This window comes from Pelobates fuscus, chromosome 2 (genome assembly GCF_036172605.1).
Source record: "Pelobates fuscus isolate aPelFus1 chromosome 2, aPelFus1.pri, whole genome shotgun sequence".
NCBI lineage: Eukaryota > Metazoa > Chordata > Amphibia > Anura > Pelobatidae > Pelobates > Pelobates fuscus.
The window spans coordinates 392,523,468-392,541,666 of NC_086318.1; the positions used below are offsets into that span (position 1 = coordinate 392,523,468).

Here is an 18,199-nt window from a genome sequence, read left to right on the forward strand (position 1 = left end):
GCCGAGAAACGCTACAAGACAGGTAAGTAAAGCTTCATATTCGCTCCATAAGACGCACAGACATTTCCCTTCACTTTTGAGGGGAAAAAAAGTGCGTCTTATAGAGCGAAAAATACGGTAATAGTTTAAAAAAAAAAAAAATTGTGGAAAATTACAAAAATGCTAAGGTAAACAAGAAATGTGTAAAGAAACAAAATAATCAAAATTCTAACTATAGTGTTCTAATTAATTTGCAGACGTTGTGTTGGCCAACATGAAATTCTTCCCATTTTCATTTGGACCGAAGGACCTCTCGTATACATGAGCTCATCCAATGATTTGCTCCCATACACACAATATGAATATTGCATCACAGCACAAAACAGCAAAGGTTCTGTAAAAAGTTCCTGGTCCATGATTTACACACTTGAATCTGAACCTCAGGACCTGGAACCGCCCACTGCGCAAGTTACAAGTGCATACTCTGTGTTTATCAATTGGATGCCACCCGTGAATCCTAATGGAGTCATAAAATATTATTATATAAAGTACAAAGAGACGGCCAGTGATCCAATATTAAGCCCTTTGTCTATAAAATCATTAACTCTACCGGTAAGTCATTTTTTTTTTATTGTGTGAACTAATTTATTCGCGGAGGACCTAGAGGTAACCTCAAGCAATCTATCATAGAAAAAAAGATGTAGATTCATGAAAAAAGCATCTAAAAAGGGACTAGGAACTAATAAAGAGTTCAAGTTTTGGTATAAAATATTAAAATAAAGGCACATACTGTAAATGCCAAAGAAACCAAAGACCCTAAGGGGGTCTGCCTTGACGTTGGCAGGCGGGTATTCCCTCCAATGGCCATTGGCATAACTAAATTACCTCCATTAGTTTAAATATACATAGGGATTTAGGAGAGAGTGCAGGTAACTTTTTCTTTGATTTTTACTGTATGTATTGGGGCTGATGTGTACTGTGGTCGTTGCTGCCGCCCAGGAGTGATGGGAGTGAGTGCAGGACTTGTTGTTTTTGTATTTGTATTCACCTACTGTAAATGAAAATAGAACAAAAGCAAAAAAAAGGTTAGCTGCATACTTTCTCAAATGTCTACGGACATTGAAATAATAAGAGGTTTTTAAGTACTACTCCAATGTCCACTGAAGTGTAAGCTCACCTGCCCAATCAAGGCAAACCTATTAGGCAAGTGCTACACTAACACTAACAATTCACATTTTTGCTTTCAGCTAAAAGGCAAACTCACTAATGAGACAGAAAGGGAGATTCTTATGACCCCCTAAATACTTGTAAACCCTTACTAATATATACATGCAGCAGCACTGTATCATGGCTGTGTAATACAGAAGCAAATATTAAAAATAAAAAAACACAATTAATCCAATCACTGAAACTTTCACTTTTCCTGGTAGTAGTATTTGAGCTGATGAATACTATAGTCATTTCTGCCACCCAAGTTTTGGGCGGATGACTCCTAATGCCATTGCTGTTATTCTTTTTTTTTCTGCAAACAGTTAACAAAACAGAAAACAAAAATAATTGTATATAAACCTAGTGACACACAAGGGTCAACGACAAAATGGCAATCCTATCTCCTACTCAAAGTTGTTTAAAGGACCCTGGGTATAGCTATCTGGCTAGATTCAACAGCAAGCTAAACCTAGTTTCACATTAGAATCAATGACCCAGGCTAATATATATCCATTAGAAATGTGGTTTATGGGATAACATGGTCTGCAGATGATATTTACTAGTAAGTATAGCCCATAGCACAATCATATCAGGGAGGAGCTCCTCTCTGGGCCAAAGGTAGGAGGAGTATCTGGTTTAGCATTAAAACAACTAACCCTGCCCCGATCGGTTGTTACAGTTTCACTGATTGGCCTAGTTTATCTGAGAGGGGAGGGTGTAGGTGCTTTATAAACAAGTACCAGAATAAGAATAAATATCTAATAGTCAGGATAGTCAGGCATGTCTTCTCTATTTAGACATGCCTGACTATCCTAATTATTATATGCTTATTCATATTCTAATATGTGCAGATCTAGCGAATGTCATGTTTGTCTAATATCTTGATTGTTCTTTTGCTTACTTATGCTGTTGTGGCAATGTAAGCCTCTTTGTAATCGCTTGCACAATAAAAACAAAGAAATACAAAATAAAAACAAGTACCAGGCAAGGCACACTGTAATGCGAGTCTGACTTTTTTATATTAATCTTGGTTGTAGAGGTGTAGGGGGTGATTAGCTTAGGTGGATGTGTTACCACTGGTAATGAAAGCCACTGAAGAGTTCACTCTCATTGGCCGAGATAATACCAAGGCTACGGTAGTCTTGAGTACTTGGGTGAAGCATGCAGTTACTACTCGGAGTAGCCACTGTAGAGTCTGCCCGCAAAGGTTTAGGTAAAATCTGTTCCTAGTTTTGGGGTTAAGCTCTACTTAGTGCGATAGGATTGCCTAAGCTGTACCTAGTGGATAGGATTGCCTAAGTCTGGCCATTTAGCAATAGACTTTGTTTATGAACTGCAGGCTGGCGCCTTTGGAATTTTTATAAGTGCATCAAATAGGGTCTATTACTGAGTGGGAAACACGTGAACAGAACATAGGAGTCTTTATTCTCCATAATGGCCCTTTGATTTATTACTACGCTTAAGAGAGTGAGGGCCTATGGATTGAGTTTCCCTAAGAGCTGTTTCATTAAGTCTGTTATTATTGGCAACGATTTCTCTTTCTGCCAGGCTACTTAGTAGCTTTTGCTATAAATATTGCTGATATAATACACCACTGTCTCTTCAATTCACCTAGCTGTAACACTTTTTAATTGAGTTTTTTCACTCTGTGTCGGTGATTTTAGATAAGTCTACTAAGCAAGTGTTATGTAAAGATTTTCCTTTGATTCATTTATAGACAATCCATTGGTGCTCCCTGTATATGAGAAATACTATTAGTAAAAACACCTATTCACTGGTTTTGCCCTGCTTGGCAATTTACCCCTTTGGGGCTTCTAGTGTTTGAAGGAACACTATAAGAACCAGAACAACTTTAGCTTAATGAAGCAGTTGTGGTGTATAGATCATGCCCCTGCAGTCTCATTGCTCAATTCTCTGTAATTTAGGAGTAAAACCATTATGTTTATGCAGCCCTAGGCACACCTCCCTGAAGCTGACTAAAACAATTTTCCTAAACACTGTCAGAAAAGAGAGCTCTAATGTTTAAACTGCCTTTACACAGTCTGTTTAATTTACAATTTCTTGTCTCCTGCTCTGTTTTGAGTCTTCTAGTCTCCTGTGTGTGATTAAAGTTAAACTTACAGAGTGTAACAAAAATATACCCCAACACGCAGGATTCATCTAAACAGAAGACAACACAGAGGGAAGATACGTCTACCGGACCTTAGAGTGTCCGGACTCGACGTATATAGGAGAAGTACAGAGTGAGGAACGATCCGAGGTCAAGGGCACAAAGAGACAGCGTCAACTAGGACTAGCCGGGGTCTGGTACACAGAAAACAGCAAGCCGGCAAACAGAACAGATAAGGATAAAGAGATGACGTAGTCAGAAAACAAAGCCAAGGTCAAGTACGAAGGAACACAACTGAACACAGCAAGCGCTAAAGGTAACTGAAACAGAAACCCCGATAGGGCAAGGAACTAAGGGAAAAAGGTGTGTATAAATAACTAAACACCTATTTTGATTGGCCCCTGTCATATCCACGCCCCCAAAAGCTAAGTGTATGGGGAGTGTGGTATGAGCGTGGTATGACAGGGACCAATGGGAGGCCTTTTCCAATTTAGGCTCCCACTGTCCCTTTAAGAGCGCGCCCGAGACCCACGGTGTGCTCTTAGAGTCAGGCGGGACACGAGACCGCTTCTCGCGGTCACTGCCCGCCCTCCTGTTCCAGCCGTCGGATGAGCCGCGCGCGGCTTGTGCAACAGCAGGACCGCGCGCGACTCGAACAGAGGACCCCGGCCGGCCCCTGGAAAGGGTAAGTACCGCTACAGTACCCCCCCTGAGGACACGCCCTCCGGGCAGGGAGGGCCAAGCATGGCAGGAAAACGAGAATGGAAGGAACGCACAAGGTGAGGAGCGGGAACAGCATCAGCGGAAATCCAACTGTGCTCCTCAGGCCCATAGCCCTTCCAATGCACCAGGTATTGAAGTCGACCTCTAAGGAAACGAGAGTCAAGAATGGCAGAAACATCAAACTCCTCATGACCCTCCACAGAGACAGGAGGGGGAGGAGGGGTATGCCGGGTATAGCGGTTGCGTGAAAGACATTGGGAATAAGCAGATTCTTAAGAAGACCCAAGGCATATGAAACAGGATTAACCTTATGCAAAACACGATAAGGACCAATAAAGCGGGGAGCCAATTTCATAGAAGGCACCCGGAGGCGAATATTTCGCGTGGAAAGCAAAACCCTGTCCCCCACGACATAAGAAGGAGCCGCCCTGCGATGCTTGTCAGCCTGCACCTTCTGGCGAGCAGCGGAATCCACCAAAGAACGCTGAACCTGCTCCCAAGTATTACGCAAACCAGCCAAATGCTCATCCAGAACTGGCATGCCCTGTGAGGAGAAAGCAACCGGAAGAACAACGGGATGCTGGCCATAGACAACGTAAAAAGGACTTTTGCCGGAAGAATCATGAGTAGCGTTATTCCGAGCAAACTGAGCCCAAGGAAGAAGGTCAGACCAATTGTTCTGATGGTGGGATACGAAACAATGAAGGTACTGCTCCAGAGATTGGTTGGCACGTTCAGCAGCTCCATTAGACTGGGGGTGGTATGCAGAAGAAAATGAGAGAGTAATACCCATTTCCTAACAAAAGGCTTTCCAGAACCTGGAAATAAACTGGCTACCCCTATCGGACACAATAGATAAGGGAATGCCATGCAACCGAAACACCTCTCTAGCGAAGATAAGTGCCAGTTCCCTAGACGTGGGCAGCTTGCGAAGAGACACAAAGTGGGCCATCTTGGAAAACCGATCTACTATCATTAGGATAACTGTGTTACCATTCGAAGGGGGTAATTCAACAATAAAATCCATGGACAAGTTAGACCAAGGTCTCTCGGGAACGGGTAACGGATGCAACAGCCCACAGGGAACTCTACGAGAAGATTTCATTCAGGCACAAGTAGTACAAGCACCTATATAGTCGGTGACATCCTTGCGTAAGGAATCCCACCAGAAATACAGAGAAACAGCTGACACCGTTTTGAAAATACCAGGATGTCCAGCAGTCTTAGTGTCATGATACAACGACAATCTCCCGTCTCTCGGGAACATCAACGAATAGTTTATCAGTAGGCCTCTCGCTAGGGGCCATGCTTTGTTTCGCTTGTATGGCCTGCAAGAGGGACGAGGAAATAGACAAAATAGTAGTAGCTATTATCCTGTCTGGGGGAATGACAGGAGTAACATCAATCTCCTGTTTGTCAGCAGTTTCGAACTGTCTGGATAGAGCATCTGCTTTAGTGTTGCGATCACCTGGCCTATAGGTGATAATATAATTGAAATGAGACAAAAACAGTGACCACCTAGCCCGCCTAGAAGACAATCTTTTAGCCTCACTAAGGTAGGATAGGTTCTTGTGATCCGTAAATATGAGGATAGAAACCTTAGTTCCTTCTAACAAATGTCTCCATTCTTTAAGTGCTAAAATAATAGCAAGGAGGTCGCGATTACCCACATCATAATTCTTTTCTGCTTTGGACATTTGTTTAGAAAAGAAGCCACAAGGATGCAATGGCTTATCAGGTGACTCTCTTTGGGATAAGACAGCACCTACCCCGATATCAGAGGCATCCACTTCAAGAATATAGGGCAGTGAGGGGACAGGATGCTGTAAAATAGGTGCAGAGGCGAACGTAGTTTTAAGAAATTCAAAAGCCTGAAGTGCCTCCGGAGACCAGACACGAGTATTGCCATCCTTTTTTGTCATACGGGTGATAGGCGCTACAATAGAGGAAAAACCTTTAATAAAACATCTATAATAGTTAGAGAAACCAAGAAAACGCTGAATGGCTTTCAAACCTTGTGGTAGAGGCCATTCTACGACAGCAGAAAGCTTCTGGGGATCCATACGAAAACCTTTAGCGGAAATCAAATACCCCCAAAACTGGACTTCGGATTGGTCAAATAGCCATTTTTCCAGTTTACAATAAAGACCATTAGCAAGAAGGGTCTTCAGAACTGTTGTAACATGTCTGTGATGAGTGTGTAAATCTGTAGAATATATTAATATGTCATCCAAGTACACAATTACAAATGTGTGAATAAAGTCTCTTAAGACGTAATTAATAAATTCTTGAAATACTGCTGGGGCATTACATAGACTGAATGGCATAACAGTATACTCGTAATGGCCAGATCAAGTGTTGAATGCCGTCTTCCATTCATGGTCTTTCTTAATACGTATTAAATTGTATGCACCTCTAAGATCCAATTTAGTGAATACAGTAGCATGTTTGAGCCTGTCGAATAATTCCGTGATTAAAGGAATAGGGTATGCATTTTTGATAGTGATTTTATTTAGACCTCTATAATCGATACACGGTCTTAAATCACCTTCTTTCTTCGATACAAAGAAGAACCCCGCTCTAGCCGGAGAAGAGGATCTCCTAATAAACCCCTTTTCTAGTGATTCCTTAATATACTCCTCCATGACACAGTTTTCTTGAACAGATAAAGGGTACACCCTGCCCTTTGGAGGTATAGTGCCAGGCAATAAATCGATAGCACAATCGTAGGGTCTGTGAGGCAGTAATTTGTCAGCCTCCCTTTTATCGAAGACAGTCTTGAGAAATAAGTACTGAGGGGGTATAACCGTAGACAAAGGAGGAGTAGTAGGAACATTAATAGAATTCAAAGGGGTGACTTCAATAGTACAAGACTTCACTCCATGATTTTATTTGCCCTGACTCCCAGTAGAAAATGGGCTTGTGACCACGTAACCATGGGGACCCTAACACGAGGTGTGAAGGAGAGGTGATGACCTGGAACCGAATGGTTTCAAAGTGTAAAACCCCTGTATACATGTGTAGCGGTACAGTTTCATGAGTAACAACTGGAGAACTTAATGGTCTACCATCTATGGCCTCAACGGCCAAGGGTATCCTTCTCTCTGATGGGAATATTATTTTTCTTAACAAAACCGGAGTCTATGACATTTTCAGCTGCCCTGGAGTCAACCAAAGCGTATATGTGCTCAGCTATACAACTCTCTCCCATATGTAAAGAAACAGGGAGAAGCAAACGGTTAGGAGGCAATTTAGGAGACTTAGATATCACACCCAAGGGTTGATTTCCACCTTCAGAGGTATGTTCCCCATCTACCTTCCTTTATTAAGGATACAGGTCATGTCCTGTCCCTTATGGAAGAGGTTGAGTGGCAAGATTATTATTGTTGGGCCACCATTGATGTAGTTTCACTCTACACTAATATTGATCATGCTCTTGGCCTCAGAGCTATTTCATATTATCTCTCATCTGATCCTCTATTACCGGAATTACAGGCTGATTTTATTTTGAAATTCACAGAATTTATCTTAAAGCATAATTATTTTGAATTTGATGAAGTTTTTTATCTACAAACCAAGGGGAATGCGATGGGGGCGAGTTTCGCCCCATCCTATGCCAATTTGTTCATGGGCCTCTGGGAGAGCACCATGATTTTGGAAAATTCGCATTGGAGGGGGCGACTCGCCTTCTATCGCAGGTTCATTGACGACATCCTTATCATTTGGAGGGGGGGTTGGGAAGAATTAGAAGATTTTATCTCCTACCTAAATGATAATTTATGGGGACTTACCTTTACTTACCATAGACATTTGTCCACCATTGATTTTCTTGATCTCACCCTGACTGGTTTTCAGGGGAGAGTTCTAACTAGGACCTTCCAAAAGAGTGTTGACGTTAATGGATATCTCCATGCTGATAGTGGCCACCATCCCACTTGGATCCAAAATATCCCTTCTGGCCAATTCTATAGGTTAAGGCGCAATTGTTCCTCCCTTATGGACTATGAGAGAGAGTCACTCGTTTTATGTCGTCGCTTCATAGAAAAAGCGTATCCAGCTGAGCAGATCAGACGGGCTTATTTGAGGGCAGGGGCACTAAATAGAGAGGACCTTGTCCCTCCGTTAGGCCGTTTAAAGAATAGGGTAGGGCCACTTGATCAAGAGTCACACTTGATTAGGGTGTCACACAGTAACAATCACGAACTTATCCTTAACCTTTTGGATGAATATAACTGTCCACAAAAGAGGAGAGCTAAATACAATATCAGTACTAAGGATGTGGGGGTGGGGATTTCTCCTGTCTTTACTACGGTTTTCAACAAATGTTATGATGATATTATTAGTGTCGTTTATAAATACTGGCCTATCCTTAGAAAGGACCCTTTACTTTGTTTTAGTATTCCAGAACTCCCGAAGATTACCTTTAGGAGAGCCCCAAACCTGAAAAATATATTAGCCCCCTCTAAACTAAGGGACAATGTGGAGGGGCCAGCTACTAGTAAGAATGGTGTCAACAATTTACGTTGCGGGCGGAGCAGATGCCTGACCTGTGGGTTTATTTGTCATAATACGTCCACCTTTAAATCATATAGGGGAGAAGAAACTTTTGTGGTTAACCATAGGATTACATGTAGTACCCCCTTTGTTGTATACCTTTTGATTTGTCCGTGTAATCAGCATTATGTGGGACAGACCACCAGACCCCTGAAATCTAGATTTAGAGAGCATAGACTGGCTATATTGAACAAAGATAGGAGATCTTCGGTTGCTCGACATTTTGAGTTGTTTCATAATAGTGACCCGGCATCTATTAAAGTGATGGGAATAGAGTTTATACCTCCCACTAGGGATTTTGCTATTAGGAAAAGACACCTGATCAGGGCTGAGTCCTTATGGATTTTTAGGTTAGACTCCCTCACACCCAATGGCCTAAACGAGGAGATAGAACTTTTTTAGTTTGAGGTCCCTTTTCTATATCTAGTTGGTTCATTGAGGAAAATTATATAGCTATATTATTGAGATGTAACAATAATATAGGGGGCATCTGCACTGCATTCTCTTTGTATGGAGATGTTTTTTTCCCCTGACCTAGATTTTTGCTGTCTAATAGAATTTATTATAAATTTCTTTGATATTATGTGTATAGTTTTAATGGAGCTTTATATGTTAATATTAAATCAGATTGTGTGGAAATAATTCGCTAAAAATTTTTTGTTTATATGCTAATGTTAAATCAGATTGTGTGGAACTAATTTGTTAAACTGTTTACCTGTGTGTTAAACTGTCAGTTTAGTGTATGTATCATTAGCACCTGTTCTATGTTTAACAGGTTTCACTGATGTAGCTTGATTACTGATAATTATCCACTCCGGGGTTCACCTGCTGGTTTTATCTTGAGCAGGTATTTAAACCCTGGGTGGTGATCTAGGCACAAGTACTGATCTTGATAAAGTCCCACAGTTTGGGACGAAACGCGTTGATCTGTGGGCTGCTGGCTGTTCCTTTCTTTCCATTTCCCCTGGGTTTGACGTCCTGTCTTCATCTTTGGCTGAATACCGCGGTCTTTTTTGAAAATACCGACCGCGGTTTCTATCTGCTGGTTGCTGTCTGGGCGGTTGCTGTACCACTCTGCACCTACTTTGTCCATCTTCACGGCTTCACCTCCACTGTGGTCTTTTTTGAAGATCCCGACCGCAGTGTGAGAGAGTTGGAGTTCCCATAACGAGGGTTCATCTGGTTGCTCTTTGATCCGCCCAACATCACCTTTATTCTGCCTACCCAGGGAGGACTTCCGGACAATTACTGTTTTTTTTCATTTTATTTTATTTCACTTAGTATTATTGTTTCTTGTCTCTTGTCTTTTATTTTTATATATCTCATTTATTCATCTTCTGGTTATATCTACCTCAGGTGGGGGCCCACACCGAGGACAGATATATATTTTTTCCCATTTATTATTTCTATTGTGTTTATTGGTATATAATTTTTTTGCTTTTTTTTTTTTTTTTTTTTTGTATCCACCCTACCTTCACTTAGTGATCGGACCTCTATATATATATTCTTTATATTGAGGTTATTCCATCTTTTTGGCCATTCAGTGCAGTTAGTTTGTGGATACATTTGGTGTCATTTAATTTTTTTTTTTTTTTTTTTTTTGGTTATTCTGTTTTATGAGATTTTTGTATTTAATTGTCCGGTTAAGGTATAACAGTGGTGATCGGAATTAGTCCTTTGCTGATTTATTTTTTACTTAATTAATAAATTATTTTTGATAATTTTTATACTATTTATCTAGTTTTATAATCTTAAGCGCACACACCCTATTTTCCATTTCTGAGTATATAACTCATCAAGTCGCTAGAGTGGGTGTGTAGCTGCTACTCTTCTTTTTTATTCATTTACTGATTTATTTGTGGTGTTATCACTGCATGTACCGTTTTCTATAAGTTTTTTATCACACCCAAGGCCAGTCCCCTATAATGTCTTAGGTGCAAGAGTTTTCCGGAAGCAAAGGGCATTCCTTTACCATATGGTCTCTCCTACCACTGTATAGGCAGAGTCCGTCCCTTCTCCTATGTAATTTTTCAGTATCAGAGAGTTTGGCAACCCCTAATTGCATGGGTTCCTCCTCAGATACTTTAACACCCTCAGGTTTATCAACTCTGGGGTTAATAGGTGTAACCAAACGTCTATTCCTGTTCTTAGTATATAGCCTGTCACAAATCCTATTATCTATATCAATGAGGTAGTCAATAAGGTCCTCTAATGCAATAGGAAGCTCCTTAGCTGCTACCTCATCCAATATAGTGTCAGATAAACCTTCCATGAATGCAGTAGTTAACCCATTGTTGGTCCAATCTACCTGTGAAGCAAGGGTACAAAACTGAATAGCATAGTCAGCCACAGTCCTAGAACCCTGTTTAATTCCCATTAATGCTCTTGCGGCATTTTTTGACCTTTTCATTGTGTCAAAAGTTTTACGAAAAGCCGTAAGAAAACTGTTGAAATCATGCACCATAGGTCCATTAGCCTCCCAAATAGGATTTGCCCACTCAAGTGCTTTATCGGTAAGTTGGTGCATAAGGAACCCCACCTTAGACCTTTCTGTGGGAAAGGAACGTGGATACATCTCAAAGTGGAATTCTATTTGATTAATGAAACCTCTGCATGTCTTAGAGTCCCCTCCATACCTAGGAGGAGGTGTTAAATGGGCCGAAGTATTAGGCAAAGCAGATACCTCAGGAAGAAGAGGTTTAGGAGGGTTAGGTGTGGTTGCTGGAATAGTTCTAGATAAGAGCGTCTGGAGAGCCTGGGCTATCTGATCCATACGGTGATCCTGCTCTACAAATCTAGCCTCATGGGATGCCATCTGCTGAGCTAAATCTGCCGGGTCCATGGCCCTATCGTAATGTAACGAAAATATACCCCAACACGCAGGATTCAGCTAAACAGAAGACAACACAGAGGGGAGATATGTCTACCGGACCTTAGAGTGGCCGGACTCGACGTATATAGGAGAAGTACAGTGTCAGGAACGATCCGAGGTCAAGGGCACAAAGAGACAGCGTAAACAAGGACTAGCCGGGGTCTGGTACACAGAAAACAGCAAGCCGGCAAACAGAACAGATAAGGATAAAGAGATAACGTAGTCAGAAAACAAAGCCAAGGTCAAGTACGAAGGAGCACAACTGAACACAACAAGTGCTAAAGGGAACTGAAGCAGAAACCATGATAGGGCAAGGAACTAAGGGAAAAAGGTGTGTATAAATAACTAAACACCTATTTTGATTGGCCCCTGTCATAACCACGCCCCCAAAAGGTAAGTGTTTGGGGAGTGTGGTATGACAGGGAGCAATGGGAGGCCTTTTCCAATGTCCTTTTAAGAGTGTGCCCGAGACACGCGGCGCGCTCTTAGAGTCAGGCGGGACACGTGACCGCTTCTCGCGGTCACTGCCCGCCCTCCTGTTCCAGCCGTCGGATGAGCCGCACGCGGCTCGTGCAGCAGCAGGACCGCGCGCGGCTCGAACAGAGGACCCTGGCCGGCCCCTGGAAAGGGTAAGTACTGCTACACAGAGCAGGATAAAAAAAAACTCTAAAGCAAGTTAACATCTCATTGATAATTAAACAATTTTTTAATGCAAGTTGTGTGAGTCACAGCAAGCAGAGTTCAAATAAATTTACAGCACAGCACATCATATAGAGATTTTAGAGATTGAATAGCAATGTTACCCTGTTCTTCATCTTTTCCTTTTCTATCCAATGGCATTTCCTGCTGTCTTTGATCTCAGGCTTCCCATTGGCCATATGCATAATAAGACTTCAGTGACAGCAGACTTGTTCTTCCTGTTGCTTCTATGATATCATACTCCAGAAACATGACCATCTATTTGATAAAACATTTTTTACATAGTAATGGGAATATATCCAGCACCACAAGAATGTGTATTTTTCCTGAGGCCCAATATTAATGCAGAATTCATTCCTCTCTCTGTATCTCTTAATTTGTTCTCTTTCAATCTCTGTATCAATCAGGAAATTCGAGCTAACATATAAAGTATTAGTAAGGTGGGTTACTGAAAGACAGGAGTTTCCCTTTTTTATATTTGCATTTATACATATATATATATATATATATATATATATATATATATATTGTGTAGAGTAAAATACAAAAGAAATGCACAATTAGTCAATGTTAAGAAGCCAGTCACCAGAAGAGGAATAGGTGTGTGCAGCATATTGTTGTTAGGGTGTCCACCTAAACAATATTGTCATCTCAACTTTACTTAAAGAACACTAAATTAAAGATTAGATAAAAATAAAATAAAAAATACTGTAGTGATAACCTGGTGTGTAGTCATGTCAAGCTTAACCAAACAATACAATACAATACAGGAGAAATTGAGTACAATTTGGCCTTATGTAAGATACCCCTGAGCACACCTGCCCCACCTTTACAAGACAATGAAAAGAGCAGAGAAGAAACAAATATCCCACAGGGCCCACTGCAGGTTCTCGGTTGGTATCCTCCTTTATTCTCCATATAGATGTGGTGAATGGGGCCAAGCAAATATATAGTTCTGGGACCCCAGTCTAACCCCTGGGCCCTAGGCAGCTCCCTAAGGTCACTTTATGGATAATCCTGAGCTTGTCAAGAGGGCTGTTAAGCACAGCATTTACTCTCCTGGCAATCATAGCGTTAAATGTCTATCAGGAACAGGCCCTCTTGTTATGCGTGAAGTCACTGAAGTGCCAGGTACTTAATTTATGGTTATAAAGTGTGAATTCACCTGAGCATTGTAGAGAAGCAAAGTAATGTGGATTAATAGAAAGTATTGGAGTGAATCTAAGTACCTGCAGACTAGGGGTCACTTCTAAATATACATTAGATGAGTAATAGCACTTCTTTCAAGGCCCATTTAATATTCTTTTTTTTCATTATTGCACCTTTTAATTTAGTTTCTGATATATGTATTCATTATTTTTTGTTATACTCATAAACAGACATATTTTGCTTGCTCATGAAATAAATAGTGTGATTTAGCATTTTCCCAAGACTAAATCCAGGTAATGCTTAAGTATCGTTGTCAACCCATTCATGTTTATAAACAAGGTGGAAACCAAAAATAAAATAAAAAAGAGATCCATTGTGTTCCCCTTGATTCATATAGGTTCTTCTTCAAACTGCTAATTGTTTTTTTTCATTATATAGTAAAAACTTTGTTAACAAACTATTAAATTCTACACCTCTTCTTTTTTTTCATTGTATTATTTTTATTGCAAAGTTGACAAATACAATGCACCATAATTATACAAGTACGCTTTAATGAGAGTGAGAAAATGGCAAGATACATTAATACATTATGTAATGATTGTAAGCATTATATGTAGTTGCAATGAAAACTGTAACTGTATTTTATTGCACCTAAATACTGTATAAACATAAATGAATGTAAAAGTAATCAAGATGTGTACTCTGCAAATATATACGGTGATATACATTCTACACAAATACGGCAATGTGGATGTCGTTTAAAGAGATGATCAGATGGCAGCTTAAATGGGTGGGCATCCAACTTCCAGTTATACCAATGCCTCCAAGTCATTAGGGTCTATTCGCTTGTGGGAAACCGGGAAGGGAGGGGGAGGAGAAGGGAGGGAGTCATGTAAGCCCGACACCTAGTTTGTTAATCATGCCACTTAGTCCATATTTGGGAGAACTTGTTTGTTGTGTCAGATATTTTATGTAACATTTCTTCGTAATAGTTGGTGTGGTTCAGTTTGTCTATAACTGTTGCTAATTTTGGTCTAGCCTGGGATTTCCAAAGGCTGGCAATGCAGGTCTTTGCAGCCAAGGCAGTAAATTATGTTTTCTTACCATCAAAACCACTTATGTATTAATTGTTAAAACATAAATAATAAGACAGCTAAATTCCTAAGTGCAAAAATGAAGGTGGGTACCTTGAATGAGTACTCAGTATTGCCATGTGAATGTTTAAAATACATTCTTGTGGCAGATGGCAATTGCCTTCATCACATTGAACCATCTTAAATTACAAAACCCATGCCTAAGCTAGCATATGGCAAATCAGTAGACATGTTCTTGAGACTGATGTCTGCTCTCCTCCAAATACAACAGTCATCTCCATGTCTACTTTGTAATAGAGGCCGAGGCTAGTACTTATGTTCGAGTTTGTTGATAAGCCTTCAAATTCAGCAGACATGGAGTCCTCTGAGTTAATAACTTTGTTCTCTATACTTCCCTGACCTCCCTGACTCCAGATGGTTCACACATTTCAGCTACTTTTTAAGCTGACATTTACATGACTACCATGAATATGTATAGTATAATCCACTGTGCAAAGTAATGCAATCCCCACAAAAGTGAATCCAATACAATGAAAATACGCAGAAACAAGCTCAATGGGTCAGTGATAACCACGAACCACTCCCTCAAAATATTCTTTTAAATTTATAATTAATCTTTGTGCCCCAACAGTAGTTTCATAGAATAGGAGGGGGAGGACAGTGTTATAAATTATATTAATGTTAATTTCTCTCTAGTTGACAATATTAATGTTAATCTCACCCCAGGTGTGTTTCCGTTGATGTCTTCCCTAATAAACATTCTCCTACCAGGTGTCCAAACTTTGACACATGTTTAACATTTGCAACCTCACTGTCACAAGACCTCATGACTGCTTGCCATCCTCCCTTCCACCAAGTTCTCTTTTCTAAAATGCAAAAACATTTTCCTGCTCAACTATCACAGTTCTTGGAAGTTCAAAAGTTCAGAAAACATCATTGCAAAAGAATAGTTAAATGAAGAATAGTTAAATAAAGAATAGTTCAAACAAAATGCATGACAGGCCTGCAAGCTCTGGGTGCCCCCATATGCAAACTAGATGATCACAGAATTCGGCACTTTATCTGTATTTTGTACAAAAGGTCAGATTTTGTGGTTGCTCCATGGATGTAGAATTGCCACTGCCAGATACGCATGGACACATATAATTTCTTCATATTGTCTGGTAGCATATGAAAAGACCTGCCCCACAGTATTTCTTATGCTCAGAATTTTCCAACTCAGCTGCAGGCAATGCTTTGCTTTTTTAACCTAAAATTTGCAATTCAGTTTTTAATTTACTACAATTAAATGTTTAGTAAATATACCCCAACTGTGTTTACCGCTTAGCTACTTTTGTAAAATATTACCCTGGATTTTGAAATCCACATTTTTATATTGACTAACTCTAATTGTTCTCCTGAAAATCTCCAATAAGCAGAGTATTTATAAAATGCAGTTTAACTAGCAGCGACACAAAGAAATAATAATAGGTATTTTATTATTATTATTATATTTATTTATTTACTTGTAACTAGAGATGTCGCGAACATAAAATTTTCCGTTCGCAAACGGCGAACGCGAATTTCCACAAATGTACACGAACGGGTGAACCGGGCGAACCGCCATAGACTTCAATAGGCAGGCGAATTTTAAAACCCACAGGGACTCTTTCTGGCCACAATAGTGATGGAAAAGTTGTTTCAAGGGGACTAACACCTGGACTGTGGCATGCCGGAGGGGGATCCATGGCAAAACTCCCATGGAAAATTACATAGTTGATGCAGAGTCTGGTTTTAATCCATAAAGGGCATAAATCACCTAACATTCCTAAATTGTTTGAAAAAACGTGCTTTAAAACATCAGGTATGATGTTGTATCGATCAGGTAGTGTAAGGGTTACGCCCGCTTTACAGTGACAGACCAAACTCCCCATTTAACGCACCGCAAACAACCGCAAACAGTCCATTTGCACAACCGCAAACTCCCCATTTGCACAAGGTTGGATACCAAGCTAGCCATGTCCCGTTCCTTGTCCTCACTGATGTAATTGAAGGTCTCTTCTTCCACCCAGCCATGTACAACACCAAGGGTCCCTGAAAGGTGACAACAAGACCCCTGTATTTTTTTTTTTTAAATGTACACTACTGTTACACCAGATATGAGTTGCACGGGTGTGACACTGTGCCCTGGCAGGCCCTGAAATGCACACGTGTGAAGGAAACTGACTGCTATTATATTACAGTCAAAAAAGTTTTTAGTTTTTTTTTTTAAATGCAAGCTATTGTGACACCAGATATGAGTGGTGGCAGTGGGCAAGTGGGCACAGTATACTCTGTGAGCCTGACACACACACGCTGGCAGGCAGGCAACTGCAATTAGATTACACAGAAAAAAAAAAAGCAGACTGATGTTCTAGCCCTAAAAAGGGCTTTTTGGGGTGCTGTCCTTACAGCAGAGATCAGATGAGTCCTTCAGGACTGTAGTGGACACTGAATACACTAGCCTAGCTATCGGTTTCCCTATTAAATCAGCAGCAGCTACACTGTCCCTCCTCTCACTAAGAATGCAGCTTCCAGGGGGCGGGCCTAGCTGTCATGGAGGAAAGACGCACTTCGTGTGAGCTCCCTCAATATCTCACTTTAAGCAGCTATCAACAAGCGAATTTCACCCCAGAAGGGGATGACCCAGCAATGTTGCTCCTACCTGACCGACCCGACATGCTTAATAGCGGTCAACAACTCGATAGAGTCTTACTAACCTCCGCGTGGCCTGGTGCTCACCGGGCGGGAGAGGCAGCCGATCTCCCAATCCTAGGATCCTGGGATGCCCAGGAGCAGCTACTTCCCGGCAGGAACTCCGTTACCCCCCCCCCCTCCGACCGGTGGGGGTTATCCCGGTCCACCCCTGAGAGGCTGTCTGGAGCTAATGGACGCACAGAGCACAGCCACCCAGGCTGACATACTCATCTGCGACTCTCCCAATATGGCGGCAGCCGCGTGTCCTCCTGGTACCAGCAAAGCATGGCAGGATATTGAGTCTAAGCTGGACAGACTCTTTAATCAATTTTGCGAATTGATTTGCAAAGCAAATAACAAGCAGGAAGCCCCAACAAGCTCCACCACAGCCCCAACAAGCTCCACCACAGCTAAACAAAGCAGTCCCCATTAAAACCCACCAACGCAAAAGGTGTCGAAGACGGGACCGGAGGCACAAACAGAAATGCAGAGCCTGCCCCACATCAAGCACTCGCCTCCACCTTAAGCCACCACAATCCCGCACCGGACGTGAAGCACCACCGGGACAGATCCGACCACCAGACAAAACAAGCTTCCACCACCTCAAGCCGCGAACCCGGCACTCAGCCAGAAACTTGCCTTTGTTGTTCCAGGTATCAGGGACTCCCAGGGGCTGCACCTGGCGCCCAGAAGGGATCGGATGAGCACAAGCAGTAAACAGCAGCCTGCCAAGCATGTCCCACTATAGCCGATCCTCCACACCATGCCTTTGATCACATGAACTGCTCTCTGCACATTAACTAATCGTAAAGTAGCAAGCGTTTAAACATGTCATTATTTCACCTCCTAAAGAGTTTATTGTCATAGTTCCTTACATGCCTTTACCTTAACCGTTCATGTGTTATGTTATTCACTAGTCTCATCTCATGGGGCGACTCACACTTGATTTATAACTAGTGGTGGAGCTGCTGATATAAATACAGTTGATAACGTGCAAGCTACACCCTAAACATGACAGCCATCTTTCACAACAATGTACTTGGAGTGTCCTTCCAAGCAGGCTGCAGGGCGAAATTGGTCCGCAGCTTATCATGT

The 18,199-nt window shown here is 41.4% G+C and overlaps 1 protein-coding gene across 1 annotated transcript in view; it reads left to right on the forward strand.

Annotated features, from left to right (window-relative positions):
* The window catches only part of USH2A (usherin), an 800,771-nt gene that overhangs the window by 678,855 nt on the left and 103,717 nt on the right, over positions 1 to 18,199 (forward strand). Inside the window, exons 61-62 of the mRNA XM_063441883.1 lie at positions 237 to 591; positions 17,979 to 17,996. Of these exons, the coding sequence (XP_063297953.1) occupies positions 237 to 591; positions 17,979 to 17,996 (373 nt within the window). The remainder of the gene's footprint in view (positions 1 to 236; positions 592 to 17,978; positions 17,997 to 18,199) is intronic.